Genomic DNA, 17,137 nt, shown 5'->3' with positions numbered 1-17,137 from the left:
CAATAAGAAAGAAGGAATTAAAAACATGACAAGTAAAGGTTTTTTGCATGTTTAACCTGGAGGAGTCTTAGGGGAACAGGACAGCTTTGAGTATCAGAAGGGTTACATTAGAAGGAGAATTAGATTTCAGTTTTTTGGCCTCAAAGTACTGAACAGGGAAGTAGATTTAGGGTTGATGCAAATGAAAGTTTCCTAAAAATCAGAAATTTACAAAAAATTAAATGGATTGCCAAGGGTTCTTTCTCACTAGAGTTCTTCAAACAAAAACTAAAATGATGTAGAAGGGATTCTTGGTCAGGTACATGTTGAACTGTATTTTCTCTTCATACTCATAGAATCTGGAAGATTTTCATTGTGTTGAGGAGGAAAATGTTGGATAATAATTTATATGTTTAAAATACAGACATCAAATATTTCACAAAAACCATGAAATATTCATTCTAAATAGGATTGACAAATGAAAAGATGAGAGCAAAATCTGCACAGCCTACACTATCAACAAAAAAGTACACCCACAATTTACAAACTTTAGAAGCTACAATTTAATAAAATCCACCCACTTCATACATATATGTTTTCATAGTTGTATTTTATGACATATCGTTATGACTGAGACAAAATCCACTACATTGCCCCTCTTGCCTCTCCATTTGTCTACTTCAGTTTTTCTGACAATTAGGCTTTTTGGTCCTATTGAGCCCGTTTTTGCAGTGTAATATAAAGCAGACTTCTTTTATTGAATAGGAAAATATGGAAAAAAGAGGTTCAGTGATTAATTGAGGTTGAACTACAAAAAAAGGCATTGTTTGCACTGACATCAGCTTTTAAAATTCATAAGAATTGAGTACTTACTAAGTTGGAATATAAACTTGTTTCAATTTGCTTTCAGCTTCTGCAGCTTTCAGGCGTTTCTAATTAAAATAACAGAGAAAATATTTTACATACAATACTAAGAATTCCGCTATTTCCTTTTATTCTTAAAAATTACAAGTCATTTAAACCAAGCACCAATAGCCAAAACAACTTTAATTTTATATTCAAATAGGAATTTTTCAAAGGAGATATTTAAAGATTAAATACAAAATTTGTTACAAAACAATAAATTTTAAGAAAAAACACAAACAAGAATATTACTAATAAATTATGTAAGTGAATATATAAAGTATATTACATCCTATTTCCATATAAATGTTAAAAGCACCATTAAAACAATAAAAAAATAAAGACAAGGAAAATCTTTTTATTACTGTAATTTCCACTTTTTAAAATTATATTACTTAGCTGATTTTCTGAAAGCTAAAAAAGAATTCTTTACTTCCAGAGACATGAAGTAAACACACTAAGCATCCATAGCTCGTGGAGAAGAATAATGGGTCTGATATGAAACCAACATTTACTCAGGGTAAAGGGAGGAAGGATAAGGAGAAGTAAAAGGTAACAGAAAAGGATGTTGTAACATCCCAAACTCCAGGTATAAATTAAATAGTTAAAAACTGAGTATCACTTTAATATGACTCAAATAGAGGCCTAATTGCTAACATATTTATAATAAAGCAAGAATCGGGAAGAAAGGAAAATTAAATTACATCATAGGAACAGTTTGTGATAGCAAATAAATAAGTTAAAAACTCAAACATGGGCCTGTGGGGTCATAATCATTTCGCAGTAAATGTAGTTTGGCAAAGAATATACAAAGGACAACCAAAAGGAGATGCCTTATTATGACTTAGAGAAAACCAAGATGTGTCAAATGTTTCTCAAGGTAATTTTGTTTGTTTGTTTGTTTTGGTTTTATCCTACAAGGAAAGATCAGGGGCTGAGGACTAGTTTCTGCCCAAAATGAAATTACAATGACAGACACAACAGTTATATTTTCCTCTACTATCCCTTCTTAAGAGGTACACTTTATTCAATTACACACATACAAATAAAAATTACTTCTGAAACTTATAAACAATTATAAAATTACCACAGAATAACAAATCACTAAATCAGATTAAATGTTTTTGTCTTGTAGATCCTCTTAATGCCAAAATGGTAGGATTACCTGTTGTACATATCTATCAGTAGTTTTCCACATGTAATAATATTCAATGATGCTAGTCAATGACTTCCATGGGAGCTGAAAAATAAATATTGTAAAATTTAATAAAACTAAAAAACTTAAAACTACTATATACTCCCATAAAACCTCTTCTTTAAAATAACAAAACTAGTAATTTTATATAGGGAAGATACATTTTAGAATAATTAACACTAAAGAAAACCAAACCATAATCATCTGGCTATGAAATAAATTAAACAACACTGGATTTTGAGTCTGAGAATGGAGATTCAAATCTTGGCTCTGCTATTTACTATCTGATAATTGGCCAAGTAACTTGACTTCTCTGGGTCTCCATTTCTTCATTTATAAAACTAGAGGAATGGTGTACTACATGATCTCTAAATTCTCTTTCAACCCTATGATCATATTTCCAAATATAACTTAAACTGAGTAAGATTCAAGTCATTAGACCCAATAGATGTCAGGCTACATTCAGTTCATTTTTATCTCGGACCATATTCAATATTCTGTCTTCAAGATGGTTCATAAAAAGCTGTTAAGTGACACACACTCAATGGTCTTTTAGAAAACATATTATAAGGGTAGCTAAGTAACACAGTGGATAGAATACCAACTCTGAAGTCATGAGGACTTGAGTTCAAATCTGGTCTCAGAAACTTAACGTGTCCTACCTATATGATCTTGGGCAAGTCACTTAACCCCAACTGCCTTAGCAAAAAACAAAAAAAAAAAAAAAAAAAAAAAAAATATTATAGTCCTACATGAAATGATTTACCACATGAGAAATATAACAGAAGTAGTCAAAAAGAAGTAATGTATTCTTTAAAAACACTTGCTGAATGAATAAAGAATGCTGATTTACAATTGAAGTATAATTTGGACATAGGAAACTGGCTCATTGCTTTATAATTACTTTAATTTGGAAGGAAAAATGTGTGCTTAAACTAATATTTTCTATAAATAGTCAAACATAATGTACCTCATAGCCTCTAGTTTAATAACCATGCACTATAGAAAAGGAGCATATCTACAAAATGTATCCATAGTTCAATGAAGAAATTTGATTATTTACAGAAATAATGACTACCATAAGATAGACATTTTCCTTTAGCTATGAAATTGGAAAACAAACAGACCAATTCTTAAAGGAGAGTACAATAAATTTTTATGTCTACTTTTTATAGAAGTGCCCCTTAGAAATAATGAGCAGTATTTAAACATGGGAATAATAATAATTATATATATATTATATAGTTATAATATATACTTTATTATTATTATTATTATTTTGCCAAATGCAGAGGCAGTTTATATGGTCACTGTCCCCCCCAGAAAAATCACATTGAATACGCAATAGCATGTGAAAATACAGTTCAGTTTTAAACAACTAAAATAAAATTGATAAGCTACTTTTAGAAATTTCTTCTAAGCCTCAAATATGAACTTCTAATTTTTAAGTAACAATTTAAAATATAACATAAAATATCAAAATTGTATAAGACAGTATATCTAAAGAACAGCAGTCACACAAGCACTTACACAAATTAGTCTGTTTCTTCATATGTGAAATGAAGAGACTGAACTAAATAACACCATCATAAGACTATTCTATATAAAATTCTCCGCAACATGATTCTAAATGAGGCTATGTATCAGAAAAGCAATGCTATTAGTTAAGCAATCAGAATGATATGAGTAAGAGAAAAATCACCTAACTGAATAGTTGAAAGATTACAATACAGAAAATATGATGAAAGTCATCATATCTTCATTTTATAGCTGGATAATTAGGAAGTACTTAGACTTTGCCCAAAGGCCATAGAGAAAATCTTTACTGAAACTAGTATTAGAACTCAAGGACCTCTAGACATATTCCTTTTATTAGTAAAGCATAACAGCTTTAGCTAAAAAGGCATGATCAAACTGGTATTCTTATCCCGATAGATTAATGTTCATAGCATAGCTGAAAGATAAAAATTAAAACATGAGCTTTAAAGATAAATGTTTTAAAATATTCACATGTCAAATGCTGTGCTTATGCCACAACTTAATTTAATTGTTAAAAAAAAAAAACAAAAACACCTTATAATTTTCTACTTACAAAATCCTGGCGTATATCATTGAAGTCTTTTCCATATTTTTCCAAAGCTTCTTCAAATAGGCTAGCTTCAGAAGCAGACCATTCTTCCATTTCATCTCTACATAAAACGGGTCCTCCAAGTGGTACGAGAACACTAATTGCACTGCTTAAATCATAGCTGTGTCTGTATAATGTGTCCATAGCATGGAACTAAAGAGAATAAGAAATAGAAACAAGAAAGCACAGAATTAATTATTACCAAATATGAAAAGTTATTAAGGTATATTCACAATGACAAAGTTAATTAACAACAATGTATCCAGGACAGCATTTTTCAACTTTTGAGAAAATTGTTTTTTCCAATTATATGTAAAAACAATTTTTAACATTCTTTAAAAAAAAAAAATAACTTCACATTCTCTCCCCTTTTCTCCCCCCCCCCATTGATTGAGAAGGCAAACAATTTGTTATAAATTATGTTTACTGTCATGCGAAACATATTTCCATATTAATCATATTGTGAGAGAAAATAAAGACCCTTCCCCCCCCCCAAAAAAAAAAATCACCAAAAAACAAAGGAAAGTGTGCTTTGATCTTCATCCAGGTTCCTTTTTTGAAGGTGGATAGCATTTTTCAACATCAGTCCTTTGGAACTGTAGGATAGCATTTTTATAACTACGACAATAAAGGTGACTTACAAGAAATAAAGATGACTAAATATCCATTTTCATCAATATGTACTATTAAATAATTGAATTAGTTATATTACACAAATAAATGTAAAATAGCCTATTCAATATAGGCTAATCAATCTCATTTGTAATTAAATGAATGGATCTATTATCTCAATGGAGGTAATGACCTCCTATGAAATAGCATGCAAACCATCCATGAACACTTATCATTCATTTCCTTTCAAAATGCTGGAAGACGGGGGGGGGGGGGGGGAAGGGAACATTCTCCCAATATTCAAGAGTATCAGTGAAGCACAGAGACCACTTGTTCTTTACATTTGACTGGCTGATTTTCTTTTTTCTCTTAGATATTTCTTTTATTCCATTACTTTGGTTCTTAATTTCTTGTTTGTAAATCATCACTCATGACAACTTTAAATCTTTTCTCTGCCTTCTAGGCATCACACACGATTCTTCAGACCCCCATCACTAAAAAAAAAAAAAAAATGCTCTTCCTATAGGCAAATTTTAGGGGGATCATTCAAAAACAACATATATAAGAAGCATATAAAATAGGTAGACTTATAATCTGCATCTCTTTGTTGGAAGGAATATTCCATTCACATATGTCCATGAATAACTGAATATTCAAAATAATTAAGATTATAGAATCTGGCTCAGTAGAATAAATAAATCCTTGCCAACACAGGACACAGCTCAATTAACTTTTTAAAAATAGTCTGCAAAAGCCAAAATCAAAAATTCTCTTACAAATATCTTTTAAAAGGCTTTGTTGATTTGGAATTTTCTCTTTCAGTTTCTTAAGTTGAATGATACACTGGACAAACTATGGAGAAAAGGATCCACTAATATATGATTACTGGAAATTTTTTGGAAAAATTGAAATTATGGGGAAAAAAGTAACTCAACTGTTTATACTCAGTGATTCTGATACTGGGGACACATACCAAGGCAGTCAAAGACAGAAAGAAAGATGCCATATGCAACAAAATATTTATAGCACCAGTTTTGTGGAAGAAAAAAAAAAAAAAAAAAAAGAAAGAAACCCAGGAAACAAAGTGGGTGCTCAATAATTAAAAAGTGATGTTTATCCTGAGATTCAGGGATATGATAGAGATATGATAGCTATTTTCAAGTACTTGAATATCTACCACAGGAAGGTTTATTCTATATGCCTCCAAAAGGCAAATCCAGGCCCAAAGATGAAAAGCATAGAAAGAAAAATTTTAAACTTGAGGTCAGAAAAAGCTTTCTAATAACTAGAACTGTTCAAAAGTAGAATAGGCTGTCTTGGGATCAATCTATTAACATTTACTAAGTACTTAATATGTGCCAGACACTATGCTATGGGAAACAATGGGGAATACAAAAATGGGAGAGAGAATAGGCATGGAGTTTATGTTCTAATGGTGGAGATAACATGCCAACAAATATATACACACATACATACATAAAACAAGCTATCCACAGGATAAATAGAAAGTGAATAAAAGAGAAAAATCCCAGAATTAAAAGCAGTTAGGGAAGGCTTCCTACAGAAGATGAAATTTTAGTTGGAACTATCAGGCATGAAGCACAGCCAGAGAAAATGCCTGAAGTTGAAAGATGTCTTGTTCATAAAGCAGTTAGATAGTGTCATTGGATCAAAAAAATATATGTTAAACTATGAGAAGACCTTGGAAGATAGGGTTCCCTTTTAAGCCCTTTAGCAAAGACTAGATGGATCACCTGTCACATTTGTTATAGTGACGATTTCTATCATGTATGAATTAGATGAAATGGCCCTAAAGTCTCTTCTGACTTCAAAATTTTTGATTCTATGAATGGTAAAGATAACAAAATTTTTTGAAACAGTATGTGACAACATGAAAATTAAATGTACAAATGTACAAAACAACCAAAATGATTGATGCAAAATTAGAAACATGACTCCAAAGAACAGATAGGAGAAGAGTTAACTATACTATTTTACAACAATTGGAAGTACTAAGATGTATTTCATTTAGCTGATTTTTTGTTTTTTTTCCTCTTTTTTCCTCTTTTAAGAAATGTGTCATTTGTGATATAGCATGTTTCTCTGGAACAAAGAAGAGAAAATACAGAGAGAAATTCTAGTAATGAAAAAAATATGAACTAAAAACTTATTTTTAAAAATTATTGGGCAGCAAAATGACAATAGTTGGAGGAAATGTGGAAAACTTGAGAAACTCATACATCAGTAGAGTTGTGAATTCATCTAATCATTCTGGAGAGCAATTTGGAACAATGCCGAAAGGGATATGAAAATGGGGAATATCCTTTGACCCAGCAACATAACTATTAGGTCGGTACTCCAAGGAGATCAAAGGGAAAAATCCTAAATATTTATAACAGGTTATTTTGTCCTGGCAAAGAATTGGAAATCGAAGGAATACGAGTCAACTGGGGAATGGCTGAACAAGTTGTGATGTTCGATTTTGATGGAATACTATTGTGCTATAAGAAATGATCAGCAGGAAACCTTCAGAAAAATGTGAGAAGATTTACATCAACGGATGGAAAATGAAATGAGCTGAAGTGGGAGAAACTGTACACAGTAATAGCAAATCATATGGTTAAACAACTGTGAATGACTCAGCTACTTTCAGCAATACCAATTTAACAATATCTAAAACAATTTCAAAGGTCTTAAGTTGAAAAATGCTATCCACTCCCAAAGAAAGAACCTATGGTGTTTGAATACAGACTTGAACACATACTTTGACAGTTTTTAATGTTTTTTTGATTTATTATTCTTGGTGTTTTTGGTCTGCATTTTCTTTTACAATAAATATGGCTAAGATAGAGATGTTTTGCATGACCGCATATAGTCTATATGAAATTGCTTGCCTTATTAAGGAGAAGATAAGGAAGAATTTTAAACTCAAAATTTTAGAAAATTATTGTTAATTTTTTTTCTTTACATTCAGAGAAAAAATATGATTAATATGTTAGCCAGTTTTGCACAATTGTTTAACTCCACCCTATATCTATTTATTCTCTGTTCTAATAAATGGATTTTTGGAAGGAAGAGAAAGGGTACACTGGGAGAGTTAGATCGCATAAAAAGAAAAAATAGAAAGGCATGGAAAAACTTGCACAAAATTGATGAAGAACAAAATGAGCAGAACCAAGAGAGTATCATATATAATAAGAGCAATATTGTTTTAAGAATGACTTTGAACTTAGTCATTTTGACAACTAGAAATACACAGATAAAAACATAGGACATATGAAGAAAGATGCTACATCCAGAGAAAGAAGTGATAAACAGATGTATATATAGAATAATTTTACATTTATATATATACACATACCTATTTTGTGTCTAATGGTAGTCATCTTTTAAGGCGGAAAGAGGAAATGGAATTTACATGAAAACTTTATTGTATATTTGGAGAAAATAGCAAGTTGTACATAGTAGTTTTACAGTTTCATGTACAATCATCTTTTTTTTTTTGGGGGGGTACTATCTTGTGGAAATGTTTGCTTTGTTCCATGAATTTAAAATAAAACATATTTTAAAAGAACAAGATTAAAAAAAAAACCAAGATATCAGTAAAATTTATTAAAAATACACTAAAACAATGTTGATTGAAATATGAAGATCAAGGAAGAGGCACAGTCTCTTTACAGATGAGAATATGATTTTTAAAAAAGGTTATATAGTGTTAAATATTCAAGTCTAGTTTTGCTTCAAAATTTAGTATCAATGATACCAATCTTTAACAAAGAGAATAGGAAAATAAATGATTAAGACAGAATTGAAATCAGAAGTCTAATTCTTCTTCCATTATCTGTCAAATTGATATTCCCAAAATACTTTCAATTTCCCTATTCAAAATCTTTAATATCTTCTAGGATAAAATACAAAATCTACAGTATGACTTTTAAAAGCTCTATAAAATGATTCCCATCTGCCATTTCAGTCTTATTTCACATTATTCCCTTTCATGAATTCTACATAACAATCATATTGGCCTATAACACAGATAACAATATCATCAACTGCTTCTGTGCCCACATGAACTTGTTTCCTCATTTCTGAACTATAGGATCTTCATCTCATCTTTGAATATTTAGCTCCTATGTCCAAAGGGCTATAAAACTGTGGATACCCTTTGACCCAGCAGTATCTCTACTGGGTCTGTATCCCAAAGAGATCATAAAATGTTTGTAGCAACTCTTTTTGGTGGTGGTGAGGAACTTTTTTTTCTTTTTTTTTTTTTAAACTAGAAAATACATACAAAGTAATTTCAGTAGAGCCAGTGTTGCCAAATGAATATCAAGAAAGGTTTCATATTCCTTGAGAGTAAGGACTTTTTCTTTTTTTTAATTTTGTTTACTTACTGCCTAGCGTAGTGACTTACACATAGGAAAAACTTAAGAAATGTTTGAACTGAATTATTGAGTTGAAAAACAGGTACTGTATTGGTAAGAAAAAGAAATGTGGTCCTCAAAGATTGAAAACCACATATGATTGCTTTTGGTGACTGGGGAAAAACTGAGGCAAATGGAAGAAGTGCTTCAGGAATGAAGATAAACAAATGTCCATATTTTTTTAAACAGTGAAGCAGAAAAAACATTGAAACTAATTCAAAAAAATTGAAACATAGGTATGTTTAACTTTGATTGCTAGAAATGATTAATAATTTGGGAGCTTTTACAAGGGGAAGAATTTATTAAAGAAAAAAAAAAAAAAGCTGATGTCACTGCATTTCTACCATCTTCCTTTCCACATCTGTAAAAAGAGGAGAGTAATTTAAGTGAACTTTTGAGGATCATTCTAGCTCTAAAGTTTAGATAATATGCTTTAATATTAGTTCTAGAAAACAAAGAATGATACTATTCTACTTCAGAGAAGTAGAGGGTAATAGGTTTGAAATGATGCATAATGCTTTTAGTTTATTTCTTGATATACTTTGAAATATAATATTTTTTAAAAAACAGATTATTCCAAATAAACATTTGGTAATTAGGTCAAGGCAATGCCACAGACAAAGCATACCTGGATTTTAGAAAAGTATTTGAAAAAAATCTCATTATTTTTGTGGTCAAAATGAGGGACAATATAGTTAGGAGGATTCAGAAATTACAATTTTTTTTCTTTTTCTTTTTTTTTTTTTCTGAGGCTGGGGTTAAGTGACTTGCCCAGGCTCACACAGCTAGGAAGTGTTAAGTGTCTGAGATCACATTTGAACTCGGGTCCTCCTGAATTCAGGGCTGGTGCTCTATCCACTGCGCCACCTAGCTGCCCCTAGAAATTACAATTAAAAAAACAACAAACAAACAAACAAAAACCCACCAAAAGCAGCAATTAACATTTTCAATATGAAGCTATATAGTCTCTAGCACCTAAGTTACCCCTAAAAGGTGTGTGATATGCAATCAACTAATCAAAGAGTGAAACAGGAAACATTCTTTCTTCCTTCCAATAATCAATTATGGGGCCTATCTCCAGCACAACCAATCTACTCTTCATTCAAACTCTCCTCTAACAGTCTCTCACTGTACTTCTCCCAACACTTTGAAAGAGGTCGCCTTCCTCCCTTGTGAGCTGGATATTAATCCTCAAAGCAAATATAACCTGCCCACATCCTGGACACCCACAGTAGTATCTGTCATTGGAAAAATTCTATCCATCAGTATAGCTCCAGTCTCTGAAAAGAGATGTAGATATGAGAGATGTATCAGTAGAAGTATTTGTCATGAAAGAAAATGCAGTTTTTAGTACTATTAATTAAAAAAAAAACTATTATCTCATTTTTATCTCCTCATTTTTCTTGTTCATTTGGCTGTGTACAACTCCTCATAATCCTAATGGATCCATAGTATACTAGGATCTTCTATCTTCTACTATATCTCAAAGTCTGCTCAAACTCATGTCCATTCACATTCTTTTTAAACTTCTATTTTTCTGTTTTATCATGGATAGTAACATAGGTATATAATTTATAAATAAACATGCACATATTGGCGATTCTATGATTTTTTTTTTTTTTTTTGGCTAATGGGATATGATCAAATAGATTAGATAATATCTCAACCATCAAATGGATTAGAGACCACAGGCTAGCTAACTACAGAAATGCTCATTAATAGTTAGTTCATGGCTACAAGATAAATTATTTGAGTACAGTAATACAAAAAAGCAAAGAAAAATAGAGAATGACCCTCAGTCCTGTGCCATCCACTTGTGCAATGGCATTTGTAGGATGGTAGGAAGAAGGGTGGAGAGTGCTACAAAATCACACAATTTTTTAGACCAACTGTAAACTTTAATTTGATTCCATATTGTAAATATGAGGTGCTTTTCCAACAGGTAATGGGAACGGTCATATTATTAGCCAGCTTAAATATGTAAATCTTGACATTCTTGCAACAAATAAAAAAAGGGGAAGGAGAGAAAGAAGAAAGTTGTTAAATGGAAGGATGGTTCAAAGATTTTCCTTGGCAAAAAATTAAGAGTAGAAAAAAAGATTAAATGTTGGCATTAATAAAGAGATTTTTTTTAAATTTAGATGTTTGAGGTAATTTTTTAAAATGCGATGTCAAAAGCCTGTTTTCCTGCTGTTTTCAATTCTGGGTGCAGCTCATCTATTTGAATATATATGTGTGCATATATATAAAAAATATACACACACACACACACAAAATGACATATATAAGTGATACAGACAGAATGAAAGAGACAGAAAAGGGAGCTGTGTGTAGGGTGGGTAAGAGTTAGCCCATAACATATTACAAAGAAAATATGGAATAAAGGATGTCATCAAAAAAAATATGAGTAGAAATGAAGGAATAAATAATAAAGGCATCAAGTAACTGATGGACATTGTATATTCTGGGTATACTTTCAATGTCAAGGGCAAAGAATCACCCAGTACACTGAGTGCTGATATAAGCCAATATGGAAGAATAACACAGGATAGAGTGAGTAAGATTTTCATTGATGAAATCACAGATCTAAATATTAAGAAGACATAGCTGAATTTACTATGACGCAGAAATTACTGAAGATGTAAAAAGTATTTTACAATTAGCAACAGCTCTGAAAAAGAATTGGAAGTAATTGATTCAGTTGAGCTATTTTCAGCTGATATAACACTTCTCAAGCCATGAATGAATATTTTACATTCTTCCAGATAATGGTAGATAAATGTTCTTTCCAAAATAGATCCTAGACTCCTTATTTAAAAAGACTATAATCAATGAAATGAATTATAATGATGATTGTAATTGGAAATGAGATGAATGATATAAAATTGTTTCTTTAAATTCAATGTCTAAAAACTCCTACTGATGATACTTTGTATATCAACAACGCTTTTTGAAAACATTTCTATATGTGTCGTTTTACAGTATAGTTGTCTCTAGATATGCCTTCTGAAAACCCTGAACACCCTGAACTGAAAGGACCCTTTATCTTAAAAAAAAAAAAAAAAAAAATCAAGCAAAAATGACTGACGGTGATCACACATAAAAATAAATTAAACATCCAATAGCACTTACACTAGAAAAAGGGAGATATGTTTCATAAACTGGACTTTGGGAATCAAGAATGGCTATTAAAATAAATCAAAATCCAATTGCCTTAATTGTTTCATTTCCATTTTTGTAGTTATTATACTACATATCTTGCTTACTTTGATTTATATCACATCTTTTCCATTACTTCTGATTTTGTCATATTCCTTCTTTTGGTGTGAATGCATTTAATCAAATTCATGATACAATAATCAACAGGCATCTGCCTTTTTTTTTTTTTTCAGTTTATAGTTACTATAAAAAGTGTCACTATGAATTATTTTAGTCTTCCAAAGTGTGTGTGTGTGTGTGTGTGTGTGTGTGTGTGTGTGTTCATTCTGTCTTTGTCTTAGCTAGCATTGATTTTGTGGAGTCAAAGGATATGAACAGTTCAAGAGGGTCCCGTATTTGTTTAGACCCAATACACATTATCAGGCATTTTTTTGTTTAACCTGACTTTAAACTACCTTAAATAAATTAGAGGGCAAAATCTAATGAAAATGAAAGAAATCCTTAGCACTCATGACATTACCATTTATAAGCAAGATATTAAAAATTCTACTACCCATTATTTCATAAATAATGGAGGTTTTAAAAGATATAGATGCTAATTGTTAATCTCATTGAAATTTAAATCTCGACAACCACAACAAAATCAGTACAATATGCTACCTCTGCTAAACAATTGTGTAAGTATTGTCACATTTCATAGATTCTACAACAGATGGAGCTGACAAATGGAAACATTTTAGGAGAAAGATTGACAGGGAAGATTTGGCCATGCATTTCTCGCTTTCTCTAGTCTGTAAAAATACATAGTTTTCTTCTGCCATCTGTTTTTTCAGTTAAAATTCCATCACTAATAATATATACATATATATATTTTAAATGCTACTTGCTGCCAGAAAATGTGGGCTTGGAACATCATTTCTATTGAAAAGAGAACCAGTACACATGAACAAAATTACTGAAACATAATACTATCCTACTTTTATTCAAAATAAAGAGTCAATTTAGACCATCATGCTTAAAGCTCATACTGTGATAAAGTCAAAAGCTTTACTGTGTATTGTTTGGCATACATTCATAATCCATTAAATAACCTCCACAATCAAATCATCAAATTCTTCAGCTTATGATATTACTTATTTATGTCAGGACACAAGAGATTCCCAGTCATTTTCTTTAAGATTCTAAAGCAAGGGTTCTCCACTTTTTTGGGTACATTTATAATTCCTGTAACTGGAGAGACCGAGGCTGGCTAATGTCCTGACCTAAGAAGTTAAGCCATAGTATGTTGATATGACTAAATATATGTGTTAAGCCTGATCCCAATGCAGAAGAGTGGATGGGGCACCACATTGCTTAGAGAGTATGAATTGGCTCAGGTCAAAAATGAAGCATATTAAAGCTGCTGATTTGAGACTATCAGTAGACATTGTACTTTCAGCCTGGATAAGACAGGAAGAACCAGTCTCAAAAACAAACAATACTTTTTTCCCCCTAATTTTTGGCAATCTGGTGACACAGGAACTCAACAAAATTTAAGGAATAAAATGCAATACATATGATTACAAAGAAAGCCAATTATACTAAAATATAAATTTTTGAGTTGGGTTTTTTTGTTTGTTTGCTTCTGGAAGTTGGAGATTTTTTGTTTTGGTTTGGGTTTTTTGCCATTTAAGTTCACAGATTCCGTGAAATCCACCTATTGACTCCTGTGACCTCTTGGGTCTTCATAAACCTCGGGTTAAAAAATCCACCTCTACAATATTAAAAGAAAGGCAAATCAAAACAACTTTGAAATTTAACCTCATAACCAGTAAATAGGCAAAAAGATGACAAAAGTCAAAGAAAGTCAAAGTTGGAAGGGCTAGAGAAGGATAGGCACAAAAGGACATTTTGATAGAACAAATAAGCACAACCATTTTAGAGAATAATTTGGAACTGTACAAATCAAATGATTTAAATGTTAGTAGTGCCTTTAAAGCCAGAGATTCCAAAATAGACATATAACCAAAGAGATCACCAATAAGAAAATTATCAAATATGCTAAAAATATTTACAACAAAACTTTTTATTGGAAGCAAAAAATTAGAAACAAAGTAGATCGTCCATGGATTGGGAACTAAATAAAATGAAATACAAACATAATAAAATATACTATGCTATTAAAACCTCCCCAACAAATATGAATAGAGAAACATGAGAAAACTTACATGCACTGATATAGACTGAAGTAAGCAGGGTAAGAAATGAATATGCAAATTGAATACAAACATGTAAATAGAAAAAAATTCTCAAAAGTGAAAGCTGCAAAATTATAAAGATTAAGAGTAGTTCCAATGAAGAAATGTAATAATACACTGATCTCACTTCTTAGCAGAGATGGGAGATCCACAGGCACAGAATAATACTCATCTTTTCTGATTTTTTTTTTTGGTGGGGGGGATGTATTATTAAGTTTTGCTAGGTTTTGTCTCTTTTTTTAATCTTTAAAAGATATTATTTGTCATGTAGTTATAGATTTCTGGGAGGGGAAATAAGAAAGACACTAGGAGAAATTTTTATGCTGTAAAAAAATTTTTAGATTTTATTTTTCAAAAGAAAAAAAAGAACCTTTGCTCTAAAGATATTAACAGTTTCAGAATAACCTAAAATTATTTTCCTTGTTTTTCTGTACTGCAGGGGTTTCCAAATTTCATATGGAGTTTTCCTCCCTTATTTAAAAAAATTGGCCATAGTCTCAATATTTTTCATAAAAGAATTTACAGAAATAATTTAATTGAGTTGCAGAAAACAAAATCTAAGCCTACAAATATTGGATAAAAATATTTATTGACAAAATAATTTACATGCTTAAAATATCTTAATAAGGTAACCATAACAATAAAGTGATGAGTAATCTTGTTTTTGATACATGCTTTCTCAAATATGTACCACTTACTATTACTACTCTTAGTAATTTTTTGAACAATTCAATCAAGATCAATACTTTGTCAGAAAACTCCCTTTCATGGAAAAAGATGTTATAATTAGCAATAAAACTTGTATCACTTTGCTAGACAAAGAAATCTACTTATAAATCTGTAGTCATAACATAAAATTTTCAAGTTCAAATGCTTATTTCAAAGTACCATCACAAAATGTCTTTTAACCATTTTACTTAGATGGAGTATGAACAAATCTATTCATGATAAAAAAGTGTTTCATATTGATTCATATTCTGAAATGTATTAAGTGTTTAAAGTGAAAATTGTGATTAGTAAGGTCTTTTCATCCACTTCATTGTATGGCAGGTATTTAAATTGGAAAATATATCCAAAACATTCATATGTAAAGTTATTCTTTATAGCTCTAACTTGTTATAAATGCAGTCACTTCATAGTTTTGGATCAGAAAATGAATCCAGGGCTTTGCATTGATTTGGCTTGCAAGTACTCAGATATTTTAAAAATATCACAAAATATGAAAACCTCAAAAGGAATTTGTTATGAGATGGATTTCCTTTGTCTTTAATTTAATATTAAATAAAAGGATAAATTTTATTATTTCAGAGTCCTAGGAACAGTTAGATGGCGAAATGGATGGAACATATGGTCCTGGAGTCAGAAGGACCTGAATTCAAATCCAATATCAGAAACTTGACATTTACTAGCTGTATGACCCTGGGCAAGTCACTTAAGCCCAACTGCTTTACCTCCACCCCCACAAAAAAAAAAAAAAATTGTCCTCCTAAATGTTCCACAATAAGTTCTTGTCCCCATTCAATTATGCAATTTTGCAGAACTCATTTAATGAACTATTTTTTTTATAAAATCAATTTTTCTTACAACAACTTTAAAAATTTATATAGTACTTTTGAGGTTTTACAAAGCACTTTACAAATAGTTTTATTTTATTTTCCTGACAATTCTGGGAGGCAGTGCTATTATTATTTCTATTTTATATTTACAAACATTGAGGCAGCTAGAGATAAAGTGATTTTCCCAAGTAACAAAGCAAGTATATGTCTGACCAGTGATGGGATGAATGTACACAGAAAAGAGAAGAGGGTAGCAGAATGGATTAGAAAGCAGAATCCAAAAATATGTTAATTACAACAAACAGCTTGAACACATAGATTTGTATGATTTTAAAATAATTATTGGAACAAAAATCTATTATGTTTCAGATAAACTTTTTTTTGATAGTATTTTCCCCCTGTTTCACATCAAGATTTTTAGCATTTATTTTACAAGATTTTGAGTTCCAAATTGTCCTTTCTCTTTCCCTTCCTCCCCTCTTTTGAAGATAGTGGGCAGTTCAATATAATTTACACATGTGCTATTATATAAAACATATTTCTATATAAGTCAGTTGTGAAAAAAGAATCATAAGAGGGGGAAAAATGATCATGAGAAAGAATAAAGCAAGTGAAAAAAAAATGCTTTGATCTGCATTCTGAGGATATCTTTATCTCATTGTGGATACCATTTTCCTTCCTGAGTCCTTTGTACTTGTCTGGAACCACTATATCACTAAGAAGAGCTGAGTCACATTGATCACACAATATTACTAATGTTGTGTGATATTTTCCTGGTTCTGCTCATTTCACTTTGCATCAGTTCATACATGTTTTTCCAGATCTTCCTGTTTATCATTTCTTGTTGCAGTATTCTAGTACATTCATATGCCACAGCTTGATTAGTCATTCTCCAATTGATGGGCATTGCCTCAATTTCCAATATTTTGCCACCATAAAAAGAC

General features: G+C 30.9%; 1 protein-coding gene across 4 annotated transcripts in view; it reads right to left on the bottom strand.

The window, feature by feature from the left end:
• MTA3 (metastasis associated 1 family member 3) overlaps positions 1 to 17,137 on the bottom strand; it is a 174,725-nt gene that overhangs the window by 42,649 nt on the left and 114,939 nt on the right. For all 4 annotated transcript variants that reach the window (XM_074286690.1, XM_074286692.1, XM_074286691.1 and 1 more), the window contains exons 9-11: positions 4,170 to 4,358; positions 2,048 to 2,122; positions 853 to 911 (exon numbers count right to left, since the gene is read on the bottom strand). In XM_074286690.1, the coding sequence (XP_074142791.1) occupies positions 853 to 911; positions 2,048 to 2,122; positions 4,170 to 4,358 (323 nt within the window). The remainder of the gene's footprint in view (positions 1 to 852; positions 912 to 2,047; positions 2,123 to 4,169; positions 4,359 to 17,137) is intronic.

The sequence above is a fragment of the Sminthopsis crassicaudata genome, chromosome 2, assembly GCF_048593235.1.
Source record: "Sminthopsis crassicaudata isolate SCR6 chromosome 2, ASM4859323v1, whole genome shotgun sequence".
Lineage (NCBI taxonomy): Eukaryota > Metazoa > Chordata > Mammalia > Dasyuromorphia > Dasyuridae > Sminthopsis > Sminthopsis crassicaudata.
The sequence above is the reverse complement of the archived record's forward strand: the minus strand, read 5'-3'. Positions and strand labels throughout refer to the sequence as shown.